At 40.3% G+C, this 13,429-nt stretch overlaps 1 protein-coding gene across 1 annotated transcript in view; it reads right to left on the reverse strand.

Annotated features, from left to right (window-relative positions):
• Positions 1 to 6,949: 6,949 nt before the first annotated feature.
• The window catches only part of MTDH (metadherin), a 42,106-nt gene continuing 35,626 nt past the window's right edge, over positions 6,950 to 13,429 (reverse strand). The window contains exons 10-12 of the mRNA XM_089666597.1: positions 12,897 to 13,007; positions 11,657 to 11,810; positions 6,950 to 8,326 (exon numbers count right to left, since the gene is read on the reverse strand). Coding sequence (XP_089522723.1) covers positions 8,256 to 8,326; positions 11,657 to 11,810; positions 12,897 to 13,007 — 336 coding nt within the window. The 3' untranslated portion in view covers positions 6,950 to 8,255. The remainder of the gene's footprint in view (positions 8,327 to 11,656; positions 11,811 to 12,896; positions 13,008 to 13,429) is intronic.

Here is a 13,429-nt window from a genome sequence, read left to right on the forward strand (position 1 = left end):
ATCCCATCAGAAATTGCATTAAATTTGGACAGCAATTGAATGAAGCACAAATCTCATAGCAAATTTGCATTGTACTCTCACTCAAAACTGCATATAAATTGCATCAATTCCTACCGCAATGTGAACCCAGCCTTAAAAACTGAAAGTTCAGTTGGGCTTTATGAAAATGGCTAGAGTTTAAGGAAGAATACCATCAGAGGTGACCGTTCTGTTTCATGAATACAGAGGACCTACACTTGACTTTTGGATTTTTGGACTTTTTGTACCCTGGGTACATCCAATACACTTCTTCTCTTCCCTGTAGTGTGAGGGTAGGGCAAGATATAAACTATGGCTATACCTCGGTAGGGGCTTCCAGGCCAGGCATCAACTCCTTCTGTCCCCCTTATGTTGCTGGAATGTGCTTGCATGTCTGGTTGGCTACAACTGTTAAACAACAGAGCTAGAAGCCAGGCATGTTGATAAGTGAATTCCCTAAAAATAATGGACATTCAGGGAAGCTTGAAAAAAGACAAGTCCATCTAGTTCAACCGATAAAAATGAAAAAATAATTCTACAATCCCATATCCACTATTCTATACCTACAGTTAATCCAGGTAGGCGGTAAAAAAAAAAAAAAATAACCCTAGCAAAGCACGATCAAATTTGCTCCTGCAGGGGAAAAAAAAATCCTTCCTGATCCCCCAAAAGACAATCCGATATTCCCTGGATCAACTTTACCTAAAAATATTAGTATCCAGTTATATTATGTGTATCTAGGAAAAAAATCCCAGTCTTTTTACATTTTTTTTTTTTTTTTTAACATTCTACTGAGCTGGCTAGAAACAGCTCTTGAGGGAGTCTATTCCACATTTTCAGAGCTCTTCCTGTGAAAAAGCCTTTTCACATTTGTAGATAAAATCTCTTTTCCCCCCAGATGTAAAGAATTTGATCTTTTAGCCAGTTTTCTATTCATTTACAAACTTTTTTCAAGGCATCAGATTTCAGATTTGTCTGACAACTGCTGCCTGTCATGAATCCATGCTGTCTGTTGCGTAGCCTCCCTGGCGGTATTCCCGAGTGTAGCTCGGGGTAAAGTTTCAGTACCACAAGCGGTAACCCCGAGCTACACTCGGGCTTACCATGCGGTGCTGCTCCGGGATCCCTCGATCTCTTACCTTGTCCTGCGCTCCCGCGATGTCTCTCCTGCAGTGTCCCCGGCAATGTAATCCGGCGGATGCCGGCATCTGTCATCTTGGTTTCGTCCCCTGTGACGTCGAAAATGACAAAAAGTGACATTCACTAAAATCACAGTAAAACATTACTGTATCAAAGCATTTCACATACATTTTGTCCCGAGTGCTTTGTCCGGCGCCCTGCCTGCATTTTTACTGTTCTTTCTGCCTGGAAACTGAGAAATGTCCATGGCGTCCAAAAGCGTCCCTTTAGGTCAAAAGCGATTTTAGACCGACTAGAATACAGTGATAGTAAAGCAGAACGACTTGCAGAATTGAGTGATAATGAATCGTGGGGAAATTTGTCATCAGACACTGAAAACGATTTCGCGACTTTGCTCAGCGATGTGTGAACTTGGCGCTATATTTCAAATTTCAGTGTTTTTGGTTTGATTATATTATTGAATTAAATTTTTTATTATTTTTTATGATTATTTATTAAATTATAATTTATGATTTCGTGTTTCAAATTTTATCCTACCCGGGATGTATATTAGACTCTTGTTCGGACAGATTTCAGTGAGTTATTTCTAAAAATTACAGGCCTACAATAAAAAAAATACATATTTCCATTCAAAAAAATGTACCGCTTTGAGCACAGAAATATGGACATAATCAGACCACTAGGGAGATTAAAATGTTTTTGTTTTTTTTTTTTCTACCAAGAACTCATCTATGTGGTCTTTTATTAAACTCTCCAGTATCTTCCCAACTATAGAAGTTAAACTAACAGGTCTATAATTACTTGATAAAGACTTTGACCTCTTTAATATAGATACCACATTGTCCTTACACCAGTCCAGTGGTACTATGCCAGTCATTAAGAGTCCCTAAAAATTAGAAACTGTCCTTGGAATGAGAGAGGTCAATTCTTTTAGGACCCAACAAATGATAACATATGCAGGCTTAAAGTGTCCTCCATCATTCCATCTGTTTCATTGAATAACTTTATTCTTTTGAACTCCTTTGTGATTATTACTTGGTAGCATTTACCTCTGATAGATTGGTAGAATTACTGGCCCTTCCTTTAAATCAATCAATCAATCACCCTTTTGCCTGTTCATAAGGATAGGATTATTTTTGGGTAACATTCAAACGATTTTTACTACAGTTACTTTTTTCTTTTACAGAACTATAGATTGCTTTACAGTTCTGTGGTAGGATCAATGTAATGCAAACCTTCTCTACCAAAATCCAAAAAGATGAACATTTGTTTGACCAATGCTGAGGAGGCACAAAAGGTAAAAGGCAGTAGCAAAGGACACCATATGGCATACAGAAACAAAGGGGTTACAGTCTTACATGGTTGTGCAAGATCACACGCTAAGCCCCGGCACTGAATTGACTTCACAATCATTGCAGATATTTAGGCTTCATACACACTGGGGCTTTCCTGGTAGAAGACAAGCAGCTTCAAAAAATGACTAAGCTGCATTTTTAATACCACATTTAGGTGCCTCAAGTGCTTATTAACAAGATTATTCTGGCCACTGAAGTCAAAAAATACTCAAGTGCTAAAAAAGGTACCTTGCGCTTAGGCGCATTTAGACATGTTTACACGTTTTCATGTTTTTTTTCTGCCAAAATGCTCCTCTCAAAGCAGTTGTAAAGACAAGTTTTTTTTTACCTTCATGAACTCTGTGCATGAAGGTAAAAATCCTTCTCTCTGCAGCATCCCCCCCAATACTCACCAAAGCCCCTTCTCAATCCAGCGATGTGCACTAGAGTCTGAGCTATCCCAGGACTCCCTCTCCTCATATGCTGAGACAGCAACCAGTGAGCCAATGGGAAAAGAGAGGGGGTGGGGCTGAGCTGCAGCTCCATGTGTGAATTGACACAAAGCAGAGGCTGGAGAGTGCACATGCTTGGGTACCCCCATAGCAAGCTGCCTGCTGTGGGGGCACCCGACAAGAGGGAGGGGCAAGGATAGCCAATAGGGGACCTGAGGAGGATCCAAGCTGCTCTGTGCAAAACAATTGCACAGGACAAGTATAGACTTTTTTTTAAGCTGCAACTCCACGTGTGAATTGACACAAAGGAGCGGCTGAAGAGTGCGCATGCTTGGGTGCCCCCATAGCAAGCTGCTTGCTGTGGGGGCACCTGACAGGAGGGAGGGGCAAGGAGCGAAAGCAGGGGACCTGAGAAGAGGAGGATACAAGCTGCTCTGTGCAAAACAATTGCACAGAAAAGATGAGTATAGACTTTTTTTTTTTTTTTAAGCCTTTAGAATTACTTTAAAACACACAAGTGGTAAGTTTTTGTTTTCTGCCTCTAAAGGCCTGTAAACACCAATGTGTGCATGGACACATTGTCTAACAGGTAGGGACGTTTTAGGCAGGGGAAAAAAAAAAAAAAATCATCAAACGCCTGTAAAACAGGTGTTTTTGAAGTGCGCATGAGGCATTACTCACTGGCTGAGGAGAAGGCAGCTGGGATGTGAGCCATGCATGCATGGAACAGAGTGGAGGACTGAGATCAGCCCTGGAAGGGGAAATGTGGTACTGTGCAGCTGACAACGGCGGGGGCAGAGAGCTCAGCTGCCTGTCACAGTGAGCGAGGCAGGAGGATGAGAACAGCGCTGCCGAATAGCTGGGACAGACCGCTGTAATGGGGGTAAGACACCTTTCTACTCTGTCACCGAACAAGGATGCTCTGTATCCCGCCACCCTGGGATGTCCACTAATCTGGACACTGACAGCTTGAAACAGAAACACTGCCCCCCACAACACCAACAGAAAAGTTAGTAAGAAAAAAAAAAAAAATCCCCCAACACCAGCTGCAGGGAGCTGCAGGGGCCCAAGAGTTTGTGTCAGTTTGAGCAGCACCAGAAGGGAAAGGGGTAGGGGGTGCTGGGATAGAGGTGTTAACCCCTATGCCATCTAAAACATTAAAATCCAAACTATTTTGGCTGGAGTTGCACTTAAGCTGAATTTGTATGCAAGTAGGTTTAACCACTTCATGTCCAGACACTTTCACCCCCTTCTACTCCAGGCCAATTTTCAGATTTCAGTGCTATCACACTTTGAATGACAATTGTGCAGTCATGCAACGCTGTACCCATATGAATTTTTTTTAGCATTTTTTGAGACAGATAACTTTATTTTGGTGGTATTTATTCACCACTGGGATTTTTATTTTTTTGCTGTATAAATGAAAATGTCCAAACATTTTGAAAAAAAAAAAAAAAGTGTTTTTCTTATAAAATTTTGCAAATAAATAATCTTTCATAAATCTTGGCCAAAATGTATTCAGCTATCTTTTTAGTAAAAAAAAAAACAAAAAAAATCCCAAATTCGTTTATAACTAAAAATTATAATTTTTCAAATTTTTTCTGACATTTTTATTTTTGTTATATTATTTATGGGTTTTTTTCTAACATACTGTCACCCTAGCAGTACAGTGTCACCATAGTGACACTGTACTACTTGTGGGGGATGACTATTTTTTTTTTTTTACACAGATTGCTTTTACACCCATAAAGGCTGTAAAAGCAATCATTTCCCTCTCTCTGGCTGCAATCTTGCAGCCATTGAAAGATACTGTGTGAGCTGTTGTGAATAGCCTTGTACCATGTGACCTCTGTGATCATTCACAGATTTCACACATAGTAAGCAATAATTCCAGTAATTACTACTATTCATGTGATCACTGACTGGCCAATCATTGATCACATGGTCAGGACCTCACACAGAGATCCCATACAGCAATCGGTGTTCCCAGGGAGTGTGCACAGGCAGGGAAGCGGGAAGGACAATTATAATCGGCCACCCACTCCTGCAATGCTCCCGTCCGGCCGTTTCTATACATGGGCAGGACGGGAAGTGGTTAACAAACCTACAGAACCTTGTTCGTGACCCGGGGACTGCCTGTATTCATGTATGCAAGGAATTAAAGAATACTGAAACCTTTTCGTATATAGTGTACGTATGTGTGCTCTATATTTTTGGAGGTCTGCTGTGGGGAGGAGATGGAAACATGCCATTACTTTGGCAGCATTAAATTACAAAATAGCTTGTGCAGCAATTTATTTAACAGTTTTCCTGTAGTGGTTTAACAAGCATCGTGTGTGTTAGGACTGCTGAGGACAAGCCATAATAATACAAATAATAAAAAATATCCTTGTGGTCAGAGAATGAATCTGTGGACACATGCTTAATTTGCAAGATTTATTTAAACAAAATCAACTTAGAAATATCACTGAATTAAACAAAAATGTTTTGAACATGTAAACGTATTTGTCATGTTCCTGAAATCTTTATTTTTTTGTTTTAATACATCTGTGTAAAAATTAGTATTTAAGCAGGAAATCCCCCCCCCCCTCCCCCCCAAAAAAAATACAGCGGACCTGTACCCAGCGCACAATGAACACTGTCATCTGATAGGTATAAGCTCACATTAAACCCATCAGCCTCTGGTAGATCTGTAAACAGTACTGAATAATACTCAGGGGCAGAAAACACTGGAGTTACTTTCTCATAATATCCAGATTCTTTTTTTTTTTCTAGTGCAAGTCAGCAATGAAAAGCAAGTATTTCATTACCATGAGCAACACACCTTAACTCCAGTTATTAGTCAGTCTCCACCTTCTGATTGTTGGATTCATCCCAGAAAATGGCAGCTTACATTGTTCTTTGGCAAAGGCTCAACATTAACGCGATCTTGTTGCCACCTAAAGTTAAATGCAGCCAAGCATGTAAAAGTTGGGTTATATTGATTTCACCTTGTAGTGCATTAAATTTTTATTCTTGAAGATCTCTGGGCGCCACTGCTATCTGTCACCTCTCATGTCCCAGGCACAATATATATATATATATATATATATATATATATATATATATATATATATATATATATATATGATAGATTCCCCAAAGCCTAGTCGTTTTTGCTCCCGAGTGGGGAGGGTCTTTACAGGAAGTTACAATGCTGCCTGGGTGATGTAGACCCTTTCATTGGTGGGGCCCTCTCTGAACTGGTAAGACTGCAGCGGTGTGATGTCACAAGGACGGGAGGGCAGCAAGACAGTTCAGAGGCATGACCTGACTGCAGTGCTGGTTTCATGGTCACCACTCCCAGAAGAGGCACTGTGGAGGGTGATGTGATAGACTGCAGGGGTGTCGAACTGGCAGCCCTCCACCTGTTGTGAAACTACAAGTCCCATCATGCCTTTGCCTTTGGGAGTCATGCTTGCAATTGTCAATCTTGCAATGCCTCTTGGGACTTGTAGTTTGGCAACAGCTGGAGGGCCGCCAGTTTGACACTCATGTGATAGAGGATTGAGGAATATTTAAGAAAAAAAAAATGGCTTGGGGGAGGACAAGTGCTAACTTTGCCTTGAAATATAATCCTCCTTTTACAAGGCAGCTGTGTTTTTATTTTTCTCAGTGGTGACAGGGTCGCTCTAAGCAGGGCTTACTTTACCTTCCCTCACTCAGTATTTTAATATGTAAACCTTTCAGGTACAGAAAATCCAAAATATTGGTAGACCTAAGAAAAAGGAACGTTCATTTAAAAAACATAGAAGAAAAAAAAAAGGGGGGACTAGTAGGCCGCTGATCAGTACCATTGGTTATAACTGTTACACAGCATGTTACATCCTATTGTCAGGTACAGTATAGAGAAACATTTTACATGGCTTTTTTTGTCCACACTTTTCCCTAGATTGCTGCTTTTTCAAAGAACATTTGGTAAGGTTATTTACAGTGTGACTTACCATGCAGAAGAAGGAATAGATACAAAGTTAACTGTATTTTTAATAAAATGAAATAACATTGCCTGCAAATGGTGATAAAACCACACGCTTTTTTTTTAATCAACATAGTCTGAAGCTGGCAATACTTCTTACAACTACAGATGTATTTTTTATTATAAAAACACTAACTTCGGTCACGAAGTCTAAATACTAGAGTTTAAGGCAGGGAGAAAAAAAAAAAAAAGGATTCCTGATTATTGAAGGTCTCAACATCAATTAAAGCTGTCTGAAGCCACCATGCCCATCCAAAAAAAAAAAAAAACCCAGTATAATTCACGTTAACAGATAAAAATGGCTGCATAATCAACTTTTTAGGGCCAAGTCAAGAAGGATTTGTGACTCATGCCCCTTACATGAAACACGACTGGTTAGCCACACTACGGCTAGAGTGCAAGTATTAAAAAATTCATTAGGAACATAACACAGTATAAGAAGTGACAAACAAATCACATAATGCCACACCTTAAAGAGTACCTGTCGCACGCAGACCAGAAACAGCCATATTGTGTGTTGCACTAAGTCAGCCAATCAAAATCGGTCATCTGCCTTGTGATGAATCTATAAGGCTATAATCCCATGATTACTGCATCCATCCACAAAACAGCTGCCCCCTGCAAAGGCGACAAGGATTCTTTTCTTTAAAAAAATACATCCTAATACAAAAATGGTGGACAATGCTAGCGGAGCAGACATCCTAATGTAAATGACAATGATTCATACATTCACCAGTTCACAATCCATTCTTCTGATCAGTGCTTGAAGGTTCACACAAACATTACAGGACTCTTGCACTGCACGTGATGGGGTAATGCGCTTCGCTACTGTATAACAATAGCCTGTGATATTAAAATGACACGAAGATAAAAAGATGTTTCCATGATGAGATAGCAGAAATGTTACTTCACAAAAAAATCACCTGGCTTGTTCATCTCAGAGGCCAGGTAGGGCACAAAATGAATGTAAACAGATCACTGTTTTGTAAAATCAGGAATTAAAGTCTTGTGTTTCAATATATCAAATGAAAGTTCTCAGTTGGCAAATGCAGGATCTTCAGAGTGTGAGTGTGTGTGTGTGTGTTTTTTCTTTGCTGCTCCACATTCTTGATCTTGTATGTGTGTACCTCGAGTTCCTTGTGTTCTTACACCTGTCTTCAGGGAGGTCACGTTGACAGTAGTTGCTTTAAAAATGCAGAATTCTCTTTATAAAATTCTGTACAAGTTCACAAATTATTGCATAAACAGCATCACCTTCAAGAGCGTCTGAACAGGTGTTCCAGTGATGAAAGGGGATCACGTTTCTCTTCTGGCTTTTTTCTTCTTTTTCACTTGCTTAGGGGATTCCCAGCTCTCTTCAGACTTTGCTGAAAACACACATTTTAGTTTCGTTAAAAAGAGCAAAGTTTTAAAATGATTTGTTTCTTTCACTTGAAGTCAGGAAACAGGTTCAAAATCAAAAAGAAACAAGTTCTGTTAAATGAAGCATCTCAAGGGCTGCACTGCATAGACTACCAACTGAACGTTGGCAGACAGAAGGATTTAGTCATTTATTTGGGCAAATATATACTGCTAAAGCAACTAATTAGCAATTTTTTCTCCATAAGCCCTGGTTCACACTGATGCAGTGCGATTTGAGCCATTCAAAACGAATGGGCTCAAATCACACCACACAGAAATGCAGTGTGAAATCACATGCAGTGTGAACCTTGGCTTAATGTTCCCTGCAAAAGAAGATGAAAAATACTTACGTCTCGCACAGGGGGCACGTCCGGTTATATCACTTCTGCTTGGCTGGGACACACGCTGGAGGGCACAGCAGCGGTTCTGGTTTAATTTTACCCAGGCCATCCCTTCTGGAGGGCACAGCAGCGGTTCTGGTTTAAGTTCATAAGGCCTTTATGCATATCTATCTTCAAGTGCGCAATACGTACTTCTTACTGTGTGTGGGGTTTAATAAAAAGCTGATTACACCAAGAGAGGCTTCCCTTTTTTCTCGTTTTAATAATCCTGCTGAAAATTGTATGGTGGTCTGAAAGGACTTAAAGGGACAATGGTTCATTACCTATATTTAAAGGAAGATCTGATCAATGATCTATACAGTGGATGCTGAGTGTAGTAAGATCCAGTTTATGGAAAATCCAGTTAAAAGAAGCGCATTTTGACTTTCTTGTATTATACAAAGGGTCAATAGCATCAGGTGGGTGCGGTGTGTGGTGGAGTGACACAATGCACACAGTATTTTTTTTCTGAGCATGTGGGATTAGGAACAAGCGCACACAGCAAAATTAAATATGTGGACTTATATGCAGTTTTTATGATTTATTTATGTTATTTGTATAAAAGTTGCACAGTTCTTAAAAGGTGGTTTATGTTATAAGTGCGGTCTTGCCCTTTACTCCCAGAAACAGGTTGGATGCTAATTATCTATGGACGCCATAACTATTCCAAGAAAGTGGCAGCAATAGGTCTCCCCACCTGCTGCACTAGTAAGTATTCTTCATCAATACAAAATACTGGCAGCGACAGATCACCAGCCACAACCACAGTGGCAGTGAGTGAAGCATGACAGCATGCTTCACTCCTGTAGGTCCAGTTCACACCATGCCCGCAGATAAATTGTACAAGAATGCACTGTGCGATTCACCCCACATGCACAACACACTGCATTTGCGATCTGCAGCGAGTGCCAATACAAAGTTAACGATACTGCAAACGCATGTGTACCATGTGATCCAATTGCAGGGTGTTTTAAGAAGTAGTGCATGCACTACTTTTGGTGCGGTAGCTCATTCAGAAAGAATGGGCTGAAATCACTCTACACAGAACCGCATGTGAATCATAAAGGAACGCACAGTGCGTTTCATTTGCAGGAATGGTGTGAACCAGCCCTAAAGCAGGACTATTTTTTACAACCAAAGAATCTGGTGTCTTAACCTGCTTTATCTGAAGTTGCCATGATGCTGCACATGGGATCAATTATGACGACAGCAGCCATCTAAGGAATTAAAGCTTGATTGAGAGCACCAGCAATTGTGACAATTATTATTCATGGTATGCCTTGAATGTAACCATTTTGGAAAACTAACATTGATGGGTTTAGTTCCGCTTTAAATATTTGCTCCAACAACAAATCTTGAACTACATATTAGCAGCTCTCCAATTATAAGAAATATAGGCAAAAATGTTAACTGGTTGTATTAATAGATTTACTGATGCACCGATATATCGGCAGAAAATAGGGTTATCTGCATTTTGGCGAAAGGAGAAAAAAAAAAAAAAAAAAAGTGCCTGCAACAGCATGCTGCATTTCATAAGCTTCAAGAAAAAATTGTGTCCCATAAGACTTCATTGAAAAATACGCCCCCTAGCGTCTTTATTACAAAAACGGCAGCCACATTAAATTAAGACTTTTAAAAAACTATCCGTTTCTAAACAACTCCAAAATTCTTTAAAGCTGCAGTTTAATATATACATTTTTCCTTCCTTGGTACCTCCTTTTTCCCCTCTCATTAACACGCTAAATCTAAAAAAACCCCAAAAAAAAACACGTTTTCAATACATACTTTATTTTAGGCCCAGTGATATCATCACTGGGTCTCTGTGCAACACAGACAGATCAATGCTGTTGGGATGGGAGGATGCTGTATATAGTTTCCAGAAAACATCCAGTACCCTTTCTCGGCTCTCCTCTCATAAACCCTCAGCCCTAAAGCATGCAGCAGGCTGACTCATGAGAGGAGATACACAAATATCAAAATGCCTTGATGGGTGATGTCAGTCTGATGGGGCAGGGATGTCTAATATGACTGTATTTGTACACAGACTGTCCTAGGTAACAGAGATGAGATTCTGAGCCTGCATGACTGAAAGAAATTAAATCCGATATATAAAAAGGAGTGGGTGAAGGACAGTCATGCTGAGGAAGAAAGTGCTATATGATGCTGATCATCCACCAGCCAGGAAATGGGGTGGGCTCTGACTTGCTGCAGCTACTAATGTATACTGGGAAAGTCTGTGCAAAATGACCCGAGAGTAAGGCTAAGAGTTCATGTAAGGCTGGAGTTCAGCTTTAGGTCACTTTAAACTATGGCGCACTCTCATCGTGCATTACCGTGGTACACCACGTATTTATTGTATAAACAAATAGATGTATACTCACAAACCAACGGAAATTAAAAGCAGAATATGTAGTCCGCAATGGCGGTCAATACAATGCTGTGCCCTAATTAGGGATAAGTTGACGCGTTTCGGGAGACAAACTCGCTTAGGGAGCTCTGAAGAAGGGGGTTCGTCTCCCGAAACGCGTCAGTTTATCCCTAATTAGGGCACAGAATTGTATTGACCGCATTTGCGGACTACATATTCTGCTTTTAATTTCCTTTGGTTTGTGAGTATACATTATTTGTTTACACAATAAATACGTGGTGTACCATGGTAATGCACGATGAGAGTGCGCCCTTGTTTGCTTTTGTATATCAGTATCCAGATTTCCCGATCTTTGAAGGGCTGCACCTCCTCGGTTGGCATTCTGAATTCCTTTTAGTCTGCATGACGTTTTGAGCAGTGGTTTCGTTTGTTTCACTTTAAACTATAACAAACTACTTTGTGCACAGTGAATTGTGCATCATTGTAAGCAATTCTCATTAAACTGGTTCCCACTAAACATTGCCTACCCACAGAACAAGCAATATTACCTTGTGATGGTGGGGGTACAATGTTCTGCTTGGTAGCAACAGTGATGACCTCTTGAGGCTGCTGCGCTAGAGATGGGCTCTTCTCAGAAATGTTATGCATGGTAGATAGCGAAGATTCCGTGAATACTGTATGCACATGCTTCTCCTTCAGAGTCTGTACAGAAACGAGAGAGACCACCGTTAGACCTGATAAAAATCTGATGGAATAAATTTAAACAAAATTGAAATTTACTAAAAACATCTTTCTTCTATTGAAAGTCACCAATCCAATTTGCAGTTTGAATCTGTACCTGTGAAAGATGCAGAGAAAACAAGCAGATTGCCAACATAAATGAGGTTCACAAGTCTGAGTAAAGGGGTTTGTAGGGTAACTGCAGAACATTTTGCCTTCTACTGTATTTCTGGAAGAAAAGGACTCTTGCTGAAAACATAAAATGGAAACAAACTTACTCATTTTGCCTGCGTCCAAACCGCCAATCTACAGTAGAAAAATTGCTGGCTGTAGAACCTGCAGATCCTGACACTTATGCAAGTGTTGGATTCCTGGTTCCCGCTTGCTCTGTGGTTTGATCTGCTGGTGCCTACTATCCCCTGAAGTGACACAGAGGCCAGAAGTAGGAACCACTGAGCGCAGCAAGGGACCAGGAATCTAACACTCGCATGTCTTCCTCTGGATCAACTGTGGGTGCAGGTCTATAACTTTATTTTTTATGGTTGAACAGAATGGACTTTTGTTTTTTTTCAGCCAGACTAACTATGTTAGTAACAAGAGAAACTAATTTCCAAGTTCTTTTTTGCAGGGAACAGTTTGTTTGCATTTATATTTTCCTACTTTTATCCCTGTCCTCCCTAAAGCTAGGGAGGCCAAGCTATACATACCTTAGTCTTGGACATGTATGTAAAGGTTTTCTGACTACAGTTCTACTTTCACTTTTAGCAGGTGAGAAACTGACCGTACCTACGCAGGTTAAAGGCTGCCAATAATTATATTAGAGAGACAAAACAACAATTTTGAAAAGTGGAACTCTCAAATCTCATCTGCGGCATGATATATTGTCCCAGCATGCTAATCAGTTAAACCCCCCATATAAAGTAACAGATCTGAGCTTAATGTGGCCCTCAGCCTCTTAACACAACGCAACTCCAATGAATGAGATGAGACAACAGTGGCTCCTACTGTAATATGGTTAAAGGAATTTTCATTTATCACAATAAAAGCCTTCACTAATTATGAATTTACCTCTTTCAGTTCATTACTTTTTCCAATGATTGATGGGATAATGACAGAAGGTGGAGAAGGGGTAGAATCCGCTTTATAATCATTCAAGGCTTCCCCTGTGCCTTCTGTTTCCTGAAAGATTAAAGTGTAATGAGTTCAGCAAGCCTAGCAAAGACTGTCAAACACAAAGGGCCAGTTGTCTAGGAAACCACTTCAACCCCCCAGCATGCGCAGAATGTGATCGAAGAAAGTACTGAGATAGAAGGTATTGGAATAACCCTAAGACAGATACATGAACTGGCTATCTTATCAATAGAAGGTGCTGATGTCAGGTCCTACATTTACTTACATGCGCCTCTTGTACATGGCACAATTTGCCAGTGCACAGGGGCAGACATGCAACACTGTAAGCCATCAGTTCCCTCCAGATGTTTCCTACACTAAACACCAAACTTAAAGTGTTACTAAACCCACAACAGTAAAATCAGTCTGTATATGCAGTAAAGCATGCTTGTTATACTCACTGTGGAACCTAAGGGGTTAATCCTCTGCAT

The sequence above is a fragment of the Staurois parvus genome, unplaced genomic scaffold (assembly GCF_062004578.1).
Source record: "Staurois parvus isolate SC_StPar_1 unplaced genomic scaffold, SC_StPar_1.0 ptg000052l, whole genome shotgun sequence".
Classification (NCBI taxonomy): Eukaryota; Metazoa; Chordata; class Amphibia; order Anura; family Ranidae; genus Staurois; species Staurois parvus.